The sequence below is a fragment of the Primulina huaijiensis genome, chromosome 9, assembly GCF_012295235.1.
Source record: "Primulina huaijiensis isolate GDHJ02 chromosome 9, ASM1229523v2, whole genome shotgun sequence".
NCBI classification, from domain to species: Eukaryota; Viridiplantae; Streptophyta; class Magnoliopsida; order Lamiales; family Gesneriaceae; genus Primulina; species Primulina huaijiensis.
The window spans coordinates 21,574,100-21,588,823 of record NC_133314.1 but is presented as its reverse complement, the minus strand read 5'-3'; the positions used below and the strand labels follow the sequence as shown (position 1 = coordinate 21,588,823).

Below are 14,724 nucleotides of genomic sequence, written 5' to 3'. Positions count from 1 at the left end.
CACGCCGTGGATAATCATGAATTTTCAACGGATTGCAACTTTGCAGCGTGCAATGCGCGCTGCGAAAAGTTCATATGCGCGCTGCGGAAAGTCATTTTTGTTGTAGTGTGGTATCTAAGAAATCTATTTACAGGGAGAAATATATTTTTAATATTTTTTCTTGATCTTATTAGATCATAGACAAATTCTAAGCCAGTTTAATTTAGTATTGGATATATTGTAAATGACTTTGAGTATTTGGTACTCTAAAAGCAAAAATCATTAGAGGTCTTAGTCAAACAGCGACATTTAAGAGTAGATTCAATAACATACAGTGAACCATGTATGATTTTTTACTTTGCCTAAATATATATGAAGGAAAAATGTGAAGTTTTAAGCAAATATTTAACAAAACAAACTCTCGTGACCCCGATCTAATAGGTCAATTATATCTATGCTATTCTGATATCTGACATTATACCTTTAACATACAGAAGAGGAATCATGCCTTCAATTCCACAATTTGCCTGTGTAGTTTTATTCTGAACTATTTATACCGCTGAGAATTAGTCATAGGATGTTCTAATACTGCTCTGAAAGTTTAAATCTTTCTCAAAAGTTGTACTTCAATAAATGGAACCATTCGTACGAAATCAAACTGATATCATATAAATAAAAGATCATCACTGGTTTTTCTTATACTGGCCATGCTTCCTTTACTTTGAGTTTCAAAGCCTTTAAAGTTTGAACTTCCCTGAAATTTTTCTTTAACAGGATGCCACCCCTTTTACTTTGACGTGGAGGAAAAGAACCTCGGCCAGGAAAATTAATGTTCCTATCGTCCACGATCATATAATAAGTTTTTTAAAAATTCAATATGGTGAATAAGATTTCGGTTAAACCAAAATACCAGCAGAAACAATTTAGTTCAAAAACTAAAATCAAACAAACGAATCGAATTGAATTTGATTATTTGGTTTGTATATCAACTAACTTTTACCCCCGGAAAATTTTAAGAATAAGATGTTTATTTAAAAAATTTAAGCTTATTGAGAATAAAAATAATATTTATTGATATACAACTTTTGAATTTAATCGGTTTATTTTAGTTTAACCAAAGTTTTACTCACACACAATTTTGCCATTTATTTCCATTTATTTATTATATTTTTAGCACCATCATCATTATTATACAGTGAAATCGGCTAATTCGGTTCATCCCTAATTTTGATATTATTATTACTTTTATTAGTTTTCTTAATATTAAAAGTTTGATATTATCATTAATTTATTTCATATAGTTTACTATTATTCTTTTTATAAATATTACTATCTTTTTTTTAATCTAATAATCTAAACAATATATTTTTGTATTCCAAGGAGCTGGGGCTTGGCCTTTCAAATCCCGACGCCCAAATTTATTTCATGCATTTGTAATAAAACTTCGACTCAAAATAAAAAAGAGGAAATTTTGTAATAAATAGGGGCCGGGGTTTCCTTGAAATTAAAAATATGGGAAAAATAAATGAGAATTTTGTAATAATCAAACCCTTATGATGTAATATAAAACTCATGGGCCGTGGTTTTCGATCATGGTTAGTCAGCTGTTGGTAGAAATAGAATAATTGGTTGTTTCTCCAAATGGACTTCGATCGGATTGCTGCTGCACCTTCAATTATTCTTTTGGCCGTTTCTTGATTTGAGTATAAACAAATCATATAACGCAAAATGAAAGATTGTGCTGACAGAGAAGAGAAGCGTGATAAAAAGATCCTAAAAGTATCAAAATATAGCGTTCTTTTTCAGAAACTCCTGGGAAGAACATGAACATGAACAACAGGAAAACAAATTTTGTTTTTCTATATCAGTATAAGCTACAGAAAGTGTATTATTCTTTTGCAAACAATCACAAATGAATGCAGCCCATAAATCTCAAACTGTATCTCCATTCTCATCATCTGCTTGTTGAACTACAATTGTCTTGACCATGCTGCAGAATTTCTTTTATCTTTTTAAAAATTTAGACAGATGCGTCTCTATACCAGAAGAAAATTCTGAGCTGTCATCAATTAAAGCTGAATGTCAGAAGCAGGAAAGTAAGCAGGGAAAGAAGAATCGGTGAAACCAGACCAAGTCGAGATCGCCCTGCGTCGCTTCTACGAGGCAAGTCTGTTGGAAGAGAACACTCCTCCCCGTTGAAGAAAACTTTCGAAGGGAATCCATCCCCTTGTGGTATGTTTAAATTATTTAGATGTTTCTTTGTGAATGAAAGTACCGATTGTTGCTTTCCAGGAACTCTAGGATCCGTTTCAGGGTGAGTCCCGTTTACCTCTCCAACCAAGTAGTTTAATCCAGGCAGGCCTTGCATGAATATGGTGCTATTGACTTGAGGTAGTTTTGTGCCGTTGAATGAGTAAGCTTTTTCAAAACCAGGGAAAGCCTTCTTTAACTGGACGGCAGAGAACCAATCAGAAAATGAGAAATCATCCCAGTTGAAAAGTGTTATTCTCGCTGTCCATCCATTGTTATAATCTGAATCAATATGCCAGTTGATGCTCACTCCACAGTTGTCTGGACAAGGCAATTTTGTCGGTAGATTCTTGTTCTTAATCTTGGCCCAAGCTTTTGCTTTCTCTGTTCTGTTGACGAATGGTACCAAAAGGGCATCTGCGGGAAGAGGCAAAGGAGCCGAATTTTGATCACAACGAGCTTTTTCGTCACATCCACATGCGCAAGTGTTGCAAGGAACAACTGAATCAGCATAGTAAGCTGAGTAGGAAACGCAGCATTTAGATTGTTTCGGCTTGGGACGAGTCATATTGCAAGTCACTTGCCAACTTGCTACGGCGAAAGTCTCTGCAGCAATCCCAGAAGGATCAGGAAACTCTGTTGGATCTACTCTAATAGGAGTGCTACACTTGTAAGTCGGGCTGAGTCGGCCATCGATCTTCCAATTTTGAGGTGGATAAAGAGCGGTTCTGTTCAAGTCAGGCGGAAGTTTGAACACTTCTAACTGGAAAATGGCTCTAGCCTGAGTCTCATTCATTGTCTTTGGCAACAAAGTACCATTCTTGCAGCAATTTGGCAACCTGCCAACCTTGTCATCGTTTTCCTTCTCAGGAGGTAAGTCTGCTATAACTGGCTTCTTTTGGCAGTTCATTACATTAGAAAAATCGAAATCCTGGTAGTACTGGCCTTGAGGGCCGTAAATGCATTCTGAAGGGTCTTTTTTGTGGGTGTAAGCGCCTCTCATATCATAAATGAACTCGTTTCTCATCCAATCCCAAGTCAAGTTCCATTGATCAAGACGACCAAGTGGATGGTTGTTGTCTATGGTGACTTGTGCAAGATATTTGTTCTCATATGCTCGAAGAACATCGTATGTGAAGGAGAGATCACCATACTTTCGAGGCAGGAACTTGGTTTTGAGTTTGTCCTTGTATTTTGGGTCCTTTTTGCAGCAAACATGCATGTAACTTCCTGAAATAGCCAATTTTCAATTTTACTCAGCTCACATTATTCAGATTGCAAACAGTTCCATTTGGTACTCAGAAGCCATATGATAGGAAGAACATGTCTTGTATATAAAGATGTATTTTAAGGGGATTTAAAATCAGACGAGACATTATACGCTTGAAAAACTATATTCAATGAGACGAATACAACAAGAAAATCCACCCAAAACTCCTGACTACCCTCAAAGACAAGGGAATGCATTTTAAATAGAATATTAAACCACCATTTATAGTACAAATTATGCACGTCCTGGTAAACGATTCAACGAACAGATGTGTCGCAAAAGACATAACGTTTGCGGTATTGGCTTACCTTTTCGAGTGGCTGCAGGGCATTTGTACCCTTCATTAACAAGCTTAAGTTTTTTAGGCATGGGAGTCCCTTTAGTTCCAAGCCCAAATTGTGTTCCTTTGAGATTGACCTGCACCATCATCTGACCGTAATCATTTGCAGTATCTATCGCAGTTTTCAAATCAGCCTGCGGATACCCTGCGAGAGTCGTTCCATTATTCCCGACTCGGACAGGATATCCATCTCCATCAATAACCACAGCACCGTCGGCAGAAACCAGCAGCTCACGATACTGAAAGCCGACGAAAACTTTCCAAGATTTCAGTTCTTGAGCCCCAGCATTGAGAACACTCAACATGGCCTTAAATGACCATGCCTGAGCCGAAACATTCTTGACAAATGGATACTCTTTCTCTCGTCCCATTAATGTGTAGGACACAAAGATTCCATCACAGTTCTCTTGTTCCGGAGGCGGTGTCTCTGGGGTGTCATAATCCTGAGCATTGGATACGTTGATGGTGGATACCAACAGGACAAGTAAAACACAGAACCATTGTATTCTCATGCCTGATTTTCTTGCCAACAAATGTCAGAATAAACGTGGATTTGTTTTAAAATCCTTCTTTTTTTTTCCCTAAGCCTTGATGTTGAATTAGCTATAAAGGCAGCGTTGGGCTCGGCGGATAGCCGGAAGTGTTTACTTTTCAGAGATCACCAGGCAATGCCCCGTGAAATTGGACACGGTGCATGAATGGTGAGAAGAAAAATGATACAAATGAGACGAGAAAACAATGTTAGTTACTGCTGGCATAGGCTCATATGAGACGCACGTTTTTCGTAGGAACTAAATTTAAGAAGCGTTTTCTTCCTCTAGTTTAGCGATTCTTGCGGAGGCCAAGGGATGGGGTATAAATGCAAATACTTCATTCACCTACAAAGCGGAAAAATGGCGTACAGTCCAACAAGTCATTTTGTTATGAAGTACTTTTTCTGCAAAATTGTAGATTAACCAACCACAGGCAATAATTAGATTGAATTGGCACATATAAGATTGGTATATATTATTCAATTAATTTGGTAAATTCAGTTATGTATTAATTTTAATTTTTTTAATTTAATTTGATTATTTTTATCCAAACACAAAAACTTATGTGATACAGTCACACATGTCAATTTCATGAGACAGATTTTCTATTTGAGTCATACATGAAAAAATATTATTTTTTATTCTCAAAATATTATTTATTATTATAAATATGAACGAAATTTACCCGTCTCCTCCAATACGAAATTTGTTCAAATGTGGCGAGTTATTAAAAAAAACGTGTTACTTCATGAATCTAGTTGCACACATCCTTACTCTAGGCCCAACTATACATACATACCTATGTTTGAATCATGAACATATGAATAGTGGGTCTCATGTAAGACCGTCTTATGGATTTTAATCGGTGAGACGGATCAACCCTACTCATATTCACAATAAAAAATAATACTCTTAGCAAAAAAAGTAATACTTTTTCACGGATGACCCAAATAAGAGACTCGTCTCACAAATACGACATGTGAGACCGTCTCACACTAGTTTTTGACACCTATGAATACTTTACATTTTTCTAAAACACAAATAAATTTTTTAAAAAAAGGTCATAATCTAACTTTTGGATTACTGTGAAAGATCACTGATATATTTTTGTTCAATCTGTTAATTAAAAAGTCATATCTATATAATTATAGTAATAATATACAATACCATCAACTAGTAGACACAAGCATGTTGGATATCCAACTTATTTCGTCCAAAAACAAGATTATAAGAACAACATGACGCCCTTATTGTAATTATTGTCAACTTAAACTCATATGGATCTAGAATCAACATCGCATGATTCACATCAATCCTTCGGTGTAAGATACACCAGTGGAACCCAACCAGTCCCCGCCCTGAATCAGTTCCTTCACTGTAAATTTCATGGCGTCAGACGATTTGGTGATAACATGATATCCAGGCCAATCCACCCTCTTGCTGGTTCCAGCTCCAGCTCCCTCGTTCTGGTACTCCCCATAATACAAAGTATCCAGCGCAAAATCCCCGCTCCACTTCGCCCATCCTGCCGGATCTATGACGCTGCTGATGTTTGACTGCATGACCACGGTCCTCGAGTACTCCTTCCATGGACGGCCTAGGTAAGTACGAAAGGAACTTTGCACTGGTTCGAGGTCACTACTAGCGATGATGTCGCAACCTTGGATGGAAGTGGCCGTGTTCTGATTCGGGTCGGTTCGGCCTTGTGCTGTGACCATGTTTTGCTGTTTAGCCATGGGTTTTCGGGCTGCCAGTTTGCACTTCTGGAACACAACTGCTGAGTTGCCGAATATGAAGTCGACGGTTCCCGTTATGTAGCACTGTTTGTAAAATTGCCTTTGGGAATGCGCGTACAGTGTGTCTTGGAAAGCGTCGAGGCGGCAGCGGTTTATGACGGATTTATCAGCACCTAGGCGGAGTGCCACTGCCTGGTTCATCGCCGCCCCGGCTGTGTTTTTTATGCCTATGTCTTGTAGTATAAATCCATCTCCAACTGCGGCTGCAATGCGCAAGTAGCTTATGTTAGAAAACTACCATTTCACTAATATAAAAAACTCGACGCAGTGTATAGTGAGATAGTGGAGTTAATTAGGATGTGAAAGCCTAAATATATATAATTATGTATATATGGGCTCCATTAATATTTATTCTGCCCTGACAAACCATTAATTCATACCATTCAAAACGGATTCAAGTGATTAAACATATTATTTACCGAGAGTGGCGGAGTTGAAGGTAGTGGATCCACCACCAACACTGAGATCACCGGTGATGGTTGTTGAATCCATACCATCTCCAACAATCATCAGATTCTTCTTGTTGCTGGCCACTTCAACATTCTCCTTGTACGTTCCCTTCTTAACGTATATCACGTAACGGGTCTTGCTATTGGTCGGGGCAGCTTTAACTGCTTCTGCAACTGTCTTGTAATTACCCGATCCATCTGCTGCAACGGTTATATCAGCTTTTATCGCGTTACCCGAGGTCTCCAGCAATGTCTTGTCCATTGCGGTGATCCAGGGAGGTAGTAGCATCCCTCCAAGTGCAGAAAGCACCGCAAAATCCGTTTCAGGCTCTGATACCGTGGCAAGAATGGCCAAAGAAGCCCTTGCCCTCAAGATAAGGTCCTCGAGAAAGGTTTCCATTGATTTTCTTGAGGAATTTTGGAGCCCATCAAAACAGGTGACATGATTAGTGAGCACGCCACTCAGCCATGTTCGTGCATCAGCACGAGACATCCTGGTTCCATCCCTAATAGCTTTGACGGAATCAAGAACCCGGTCAAAGGACATGTCTAATAGCTCAATGCAATCAGACATAGCCCCTTGTTCAGTCTTCTCATTCATCTGATTCCTCAGATTTCTAGCATGAAAGGAAGCATTCTTCATGAGATGAGCTTCCTTCATCAACAATTTTTGCAAGATGACCGTAGTATCTTTGGTTTCAAAAATAGCACTGGATACAACTTGAGAAACAAAATCTTGGCATGTCTCAGGATGCAAAGCTCGTTGGCAGATATGTGAAACGTCGTTTTGGGTTTGTTTGCTAAGATTTGAAGCAAGAAAAACAGCTGAAACGAGTAGCGCAACAAATGCTAAAGCTGTGTAGAGGAACTTGCAGATGAACTTGGATTTTTGAGGAGTATTGAGCAGAGGTTCAGTTGTTGAAGCCATCTTGCTATGGTTCGCCCTTTGCCCGCTGCTTCTACGGCTGCTTTATAGAATACTATGGTGGTAAGGATAAGTAAATCGAGTAATATCAGATTACTCTTTGATTTCTAAAGTGTAATTTTCAGCCATTGATACATTTATATATCACATTTAAAATTGCGTATTAAGTTACAATTATTTCGTTGAGATTATAGCATAGGAAAGAAAGTACTTAATTCCATTAAAATAATAATTATAAAAGTTTCATCTGCGAAATTATTGTGTGTGCCACTGCCAAAAAGAATACAGGCACGTTAATTTATATGATGACGGGGATAAGCTCGTGACAAACCGATCATAAATAATTTTGTTTTATATTAATTAAATCTAACAAAATATTTTGATCAAACAAATGTTAAAATTATTTATTAAAATATATGATTAATTATTGGAACATCATTAAATGTAAAATTTAACTCAGTTATATTATAATATAGCCATCGGCCATCCACCGACAGAAAATGTAAATTAGGGTATTATTAAAATATAAAAAAAAAAAGTAAAGGTAGTAATAAAGTTTGTTGTCGTTTTACACATCGTTTTACTTGTGTAAAATATATGAGGTGTTCCGCAAACCATGATAATGTAATAGAATATGTACAAATTTGGAATAATGTCTCGTAGCAATCAATGCGGCCATAAATAAAATATAATATACCAATGAGAAATATTTTTTAAAAAAAAAAGGTACAAACATGTGGATTTAGATAGGTAAAACAATCGAATCGATCTTCGAAAGTTGAAATTTTTAATTTTTTGACTTGAATTCGACTCGAAACGTTAGTTATTCGCGAGTTATTCAAACTATTATTTAGATATTAATGTTCCAGAAACAAGATTCAAAAGCTCGAAAAATCCGACAAAACTTAAAATGTATATATATTTGCTGTATAATTATATTATTATATTAATAAAATATTAAAGCTCGTGAGCGACTCACAAACTATCGAACAAAATAATTATATTTATAATGAAATTTGAAATTTTTTTAAAACATATTTGAGTTTGATTTAACCCGAAAAATTTGAATATATATCAAATATTTATGTACTCAATTTATTTAGAGCCCAGGTGGATCCTTATCCTTTTAAAGCATGACAAAATAAACAATAGATGGTAGTTGGTTTCATAATGACAATATAAATCGCTGCTTTAAATTATCCTCCTAGTTTCCATCGACCTAGACTTTTGTTAATCATTATTATTATAATTATGATAATAATAATTATTATTATAAATGTTTGTCCATATTTTACTTTCATAGGGTATATAGTTCGGGTATATAATTTTTGAACGGATGCATGTACACATCAACACACATTTATTANAATTAATTGAAATAATGCCAACCAGTCAATAATGGCATATAATCTACACTAATTATCCAAGTCGAAAATAAATAATTATATTCATTGTCAGAAAAGAAAACCAAAGTAAGGTACAATAATATAGGTGGTCCCTTTCAGGACAAACAAAAAAAGAAAAATTAATTTACATTTTATATTATATATTCAAACCCACGATATCCGCTCATCGATTGAATGATCCCAAGACTTGACGATAAATTCCATGTCACACTGGATATCCTCATTTGCTGACAGACAATGAGTGGGCCCACACCAAATAAAGGAGTTGGACGGTAACACAGCTGCTAAATCATAGAATTTCAGAAGAACCACTTTTTGAAGGTAGCAACATGATCACGAGTCGCTTAAATCAAAACTACCCCCAAATCTAAACAACAGATTTTTTTTTGTTACAGGGAGAAACAGACAAATGTTCATTGAATATAGGATCTGAAAATCATTTTAATCTGGCTGTTCTATTGATTTTAGCTTCCGACTAGGCATTATTCGATGTCCTGTAAACACGGATAGAAACTAATAAAGAGACCTATGATCCTTGTAGAAAGATATCACAAGACCTTGTGGGAAAAAACAATTTGTTCAGCTAGAAATAGTATTTATAATGTAGAAATTGGATTTTGTACTTTGGTCCATTGGGCTTTTTCCAATTTGAATAGAAATTGGATAAATATCTTATGACATATTGATATGTGGATGTTAATGTGGTCACATTGAAAAATAATCTTAGCATGAGCAGACTTATATTGAGTTACACTTTGTGTATGTGAAATAGATTTGATGACATATATTGTATTGTGTCGGTGAGAAACAAAGGGAGAATTTGTTGCAAAATAGACAAATCAATATATATCCATGGCAGATCATTCGGGGCATACACTATGCTGACAGATTCATTCGGCCACCAGCCCACCCTATGTATGGTACAATGACATAAATTTTTACCAACATTAAAGAGATAGGGTGCGAAACCAGGTGATCATTGGGAAGGAAAAAAAAACAATCTTTCATGTATATTTTTTAAAGAAAAAATCCATTCCACATTCCTACATCTTCGTAAACAAATGAGTGCAGGGCTTTATCTTCGAATGGATGATTTGAAAGTCACCCATCACGGATAGATTTCAAATCCATCTTAACACATAAGTCGAGGATGAAATGGATTTAAAATTCATTCGATTAATCAAATAGATTTAAATCTATAACTTCAAATCCTTTCATCCAAGTTCGACCTTCTAATATTACAAAACAAATACCGAAAGCAATATTTAAGACAGTATTATAATAGTACAAAAGAAATATGGAAAGCAATATTTAAGACAACGTATTGCATTCAACGCACGAATGTCATTATTCATATCCATCAAAACAGAAAAAAGTTCGGTCAACATCATGCATGACACTGGGAAACTAAGAGAAATTGGAAACGTTGTAGCATACAACTGACGTAATTTAAAAGATCTGCACATATCATCTTCAGCACTGACGCAGTATCCAACTGCCAGAGCAGAACGACAAAGGCTGGTATTCAGAAACCATGAATTTTAATATGCTCCTTTTTCACGATCCCAGCCTATTTCCAAGATCAAATATTAGAAAGATTAGATTATTGACATACAAGCTTCAGAGGTTCAGCAATATAATAAAAAGTCTTATGCATCTAATAATTTGTTTTGCTACACATGGAGCTAGTACAGTGTTTTCCCAGACGATCTATATTGCTTTAATAGTTAATGTCTTGTAACTCAGTTTTCATACATTTAAATTATGATTTTGACCAGCACATTTTGACGCCAGCAAATATTGTGAGGAATAAACTTTGAGAAGTAATCACCTGAATAAGAAAGGAAGAAACGTTCTTCCTCTGGTCACCTTGGAGTTGAATAACCTTCATAGGAAAATCCTTTATTGATAAACTAAAAGGGTTAAAATTGAAGAAAAGTAACAAATTAGAATAAACAAAACCTGGCCTAGTTCTGGGTCCTGAACAACAGTTCCATTGCAGCAAAACTCCTTCTTGAGATCCTTAAGGATTTTGTTATAGCTGAACTCTTTCTTTAAACCCTGAACAGTTGTTAGGCTTTTCCGACCATTCCGCTGCTGTACGCGAACATGAATGTAGTCCTTTGACCCGGCACCAGAATTCTCAGCATTTGCATCAGCAAAAGGATCTGGCCATTAAGGGAAAATCAAGTCAGCTATGAAAAGGAAGTATTTCTAATCTCTCTGGATCTAGCAATAGACAACCACATCACTTCTCATTCATTATTATTATATATAATATTTACAAACATTATTATTTTTCAATCAACTTAATTTCCATTTTTCAAATCATCACAGGTACTATAACAGCATCAACAAACAAAAAGTAGTAAAGAAGCATACCTAGAGCAGTAGGAGTCTGGATGTCAAAATCAGACATGAAACTTGATTATTTTTAATAATAAACGAGCGAACAGAATTTCCTGAAACTGGATTCAAATTATCAGGCCTGATTAAAGATAGAAACACGAACCAAACATCAGTCAACAAAATCATCTCACATGGAAATTAAGATACGGGAAACGAAGAGCCAGTTAATGATTACAGAAAGAAAGAAAGAAAGAAATAATAACGATGTCGTACGCAGATAAATACGAGAATATGTAATTGGTAGCTTTAGAGAAATTGCTAGATCGATTATAATGAGGATCCACTAATGAGAGATGTGAAAGCGTGCCCCCACCCAACTTAGGCAAGCAAAAACACAAGACTGGCAATAAATCAGACTGTCCAGACAGACAAACAAATTCATGAACTCCAATAACCTCCCGTACATTCACAACCTGAACGAAAGACTAGCCTAAAATTTTAACGAATTTTTAAGCACCCAATTCATTAAAATAGGAGACTTAAACAAGGGGAGAAATTAACAGGGTAAAGAGGTAGCTGCCCAAGGTTGAATTCCACAAAGAATTGGCGCATAAAAGTGGTTAATACGTCCTTTCAAAATGTAAAAGGATTTTAAAAGCACGTATAAAGTGATTCATATGAATAAATTCAAACCAAAATCGCCACAATAAAAAGTAATTAGAGCATGATAAATTTAATTACTCAAGCGACATCAAAGAACGGAAGAAAAATTTTCATCTATTTACATACACCATAATTAATGCAAGGTGAAGACAAAATTGAATAGGAATCTCCAAATCAACAATTCATATCTCAATTGAATCAAACAGATCAAACAGGATCGATCCCGAATTGGGATAAAGAACGCATCGAGAGATCACCTGACCAGGAAATTAGGGCTTCGAAGAAGGCCGAAACGATTGATTACCGGATGGGACGTAATAAATGAGTTTATGTATTGTGCTTCGCCTCTAAGCATACGTGGCAATAATTAAATCTAGTGCTAGTTTCCCGGGTCCTTGGGCTGCGTAAATTTGGGCACAAGATAAAATGGTCCATGATCCATATGGTTACCCAAAACTATTGGGCTTTCAATTTTCGAAACGTATCCAAGTACCTGATTAATTATTTTCAAATCTCAGTTATTAATTATTATTAAAAAAATAAAATTTAATTTCTTTGGTATATCTTTTGTAATTCTTTTTATGTTTTGTAAAATTACTATAGATGAACCTTATATTCATTCTTATTCTGAAAATTAAATACCTCCTTTTATTAGTTCAGTAATTTGAATATGGTATATAGGCTGGAAACCAATAATCTCCATGTGTGCGAAAGCCACTAATAAAACATTTGGTAAAACAATGACACGTATCAGATTCAATTTGTATTCCAAGCCTGAGATGGTAACTTTTATTATATATACATTTTTAAAGAAAGTAGGTGTATTTTTGTCCGTTTATTTATTAAAATGACAAAGTAGTTACTATACGATATTATTATATAGTATTGATAAATAATGTGAAATTAATTATGTAGAAGAATTTCCGGCTCTGTTTTGTTCTATAATTCCTTTTACATAAATATGTAATCTAATTAGTATTAAAATTGTAGTAGTTAAGAAATAAATCTTTGCATGATTGAAATATTATTGCATAGAAAAAGGTTTATTATGATAAATTTCAAGACAGTGTCATAACCAAGAGAAGGCCAAGTAACCTTATCTCTGATTTAGAATCAGCACTTGGCTGCTTTGAGAATGGCTTCCAGTCTCCTCCGATTTCTCCATCACCACACCAATCCTTTAACTCTTGTGCACCCCAAGCTAAATCCTCAGAGCCCCATACGTCTCGACCAATTTCCCATCCACTGCACATCAAATTCGGACCCTCCATCAACAAATTTCACAAGCCTCTCCAACTCCACTCCTGAAGATGATCAATTTCCAAATCCAGGCCCCACCATCAACGCAGAACAGTTCCCCATCGAAAAGCGTAGAAGATCAGAGATAATACGAGACAGGAAATCAAGAAGCGGGCTGGTGAAACCCGAGCCTCCGAACTTCGAGATAGGGTGGAAGAGAACCAAACCCATTCCACTGGAGAAGCCGAAAGGGTACGTGATAATGGATTTTCTGGAGAAACTGGTAGAGCTGATGGAGAGAGAGTATGGCTCCACCGCGCTGTTGGCTAAAGTTGGAGAAATAGTGGCGGAGAGAGCTAGAGAAGAAGCAGAAGTGCTGGTGGATGAAGGGAAAGTGGAGGAGCGAATGGTGACTGAACTGTGCAGGGTTTTGAAACTGATGGAAATGGATTTGGCCATGGTGAAAGCAGCTGTTAAGGAGGATACCTTGAATGAGAGGATTCAACAGGCCAAGGCACGCTGCAGACAGGCAATTCTTGTTGCTAATTCCTTCTGAACTTCTTACCTGTATCAATCAAAGGATATAATAATTAAGTTAAAGAAAATTTCTCCAACTCCACCGAGCTCCTGCTTTCGCCTCCTTTTGTTCAGAAATATGGTTTCGTTCTGCGACAGCATGGTGAAGATCATCAAAATGCATTACACGTTTTTGCCATGGCAAAAGAAAATTTGGATTATCATGGTTTATTTACGGCTTTACCAAGGAAATATAATATAATATACTACAAAAGATCAAATGAAATCGAACGACAAACGGGTTCTTTACACATCAATCCATTGTTTAGGAACACAAATAATTAAACTAAAATTGTTGGGTAATTTACGAGAATCGCTTGAATGGTTGCTTTTGTTCCATTATTATTCAGTATGAATTTATTTCCTGTTGTCATGCTATGTCGTCATGATTTTTTATAATTCTATCTTTCTACATATAATAACAAGAAAATCGATAGTGCACAAAATATTATGGTTTTATTTGAACAAATATTTAGAAAATGTTTTATAAAAGTGAAATGATTTAAAAGTTATTTTAAGAATAAATATATGTTTAAATAACTATTTTATATAAATTTTTTAGAATTGAAAATTTGTTTGAATAAATATTTAAAAAAACGATTTCATATTTAAAAACATTTAAGAAGATTTTTTTATAAGTACTATTTTGTAAAAATATTTTAATTCTAATTTAAACGTTTTTTTATAAAAATCTAAAAAAAATTCAATTATTTTTTAAAAATTATATTTGGAGAAAAAAAATTTAAAATATCGAAATATATATTTTAAGTTTTTTATACTTATACAACACCAACATCGTTTTTAAAATACATATGGAACGAAACCTAGAGCTCTCCACTTCTAACAACATTAAAATTTGAATTTAAGATGTTACATCTCCAAGTTTAAATATAACGATTGATTTCTTGGAAATTTAATTGAAAAAAAAAAAAAAAAAAAAAAAAAAAAA

General features: G+C 35.2%; 4 protein-coding genes across 7 annotated transcripts; 1 reads left to right on the top strand and 3 right to left on the bottom strand.

Moving 5' to 3' along the window:
* Window positions 1–2,041: 2,041 nt before the first annotated feature.
* LOC140984224 (COBRA-like protein 10) lies at window positions 2,042–4,565 on the bottom strand. The gene is made up of 2 exons (XM_073451484.1): window positions 3,808–4,565; window positions 2,042–3,459 (listed from the first exon to the last, which is right to left on the bottom strand). The coding sequence occupies exons 1-2, from the start codon at window positions 4,349–4,351 to the stop codon at window positions 2,045–2,047; spliced, it is 1,959 nt and encodes a 652-aa protein (XP_073307585.1). The 5' UTR covers window positions 4,352–4,565; the 3' UTR covers window positions 2,042–2,044.
* A 909-nt stretch (window positions 4,566–5,474) lies between these two features.
* LOC140984349 (pectinesterase-like) lies at window positions 5,475–7,588 on the bottom strand. Its single transcript, XM_073451697.1, has 2 exons — window positions 6,588–7,588; window positions 5,475–6,371 (listed from the first exon to the last, which is right to left on the bottom strand). Exons 1-2 carry the CDS (start codon window positions 7,543–7,545, stop codon window positions 5,677–5,679), a joined length of 1,653 nt encoding a protein of 550 aa, XP_073307798.1. The 5' UTR covers window positions 7,546–7,588; the 3' UTR covers window positions 5,475–5,676.
* A 2,656-nt stretch (window positions 7,589–10,244) lies between these two features.
* Window positions 10,245–12,366, bottom strand: LOC140984839 (protein translation factor SUI1 homolog). Of its 4 annotated transcripts, none has more exons than XM_073452493.1 (5): window positions 12,218–12,366; window positions 11,331–11,436; window positions 10,911–11,116; window positions 10,780–10,833; window positions 10,245–10,518 (listed from the first exon to the last, which is right to left on the bottom strand). In XM_073452493.1, the coding sequence occupies exons 2-5, from the start codon at window positions 11,365–11,367 to the stop codon at window positions 10,474–10,476; spliced, it is 342 nt and encodes a 113-aa protein (XP_073308594.1). In that variant the 5' UTR covers window positions 11,368–11,436; window positions 12,218–12,366; the 3' UTR covers window positions 10,245–10,473. The 4 variants fall into 4 exon arrangements, with proteins under 4 accessions (XP_073308594.1, XP_073308595.1, XP_073308596.1 ...); XM_073452494.1 differs by having other exon boundaries at window positions 12,223–12,262; XM_073452495.1 differs by having other exon boundaries at window positions 11,331–11,416; window positions 12,218–12,257.
* Window positions 12,367–13,009: 643 nt separating this feature from the next.
* Window positions 13,010–13,822, top strand: LOC140984838 (protein CHLORORESPIRATORY REDUCTION 41, chloroplastic-like). The gene has a single exon (XM_073452492.1). It carries the CDS (start codon window positions 13,096–13,098, stop codon window positions 13,753–13,755), a length of 660 nt encoding a protein of 219 aa, XP_073308593.1. The 5' UTR covers window positions 13,010–13,095; the 3' UTR covers window positions 13,756–13,822.
* Window positions 13,823–14,724: the final 902 nt, after the last annotated feature.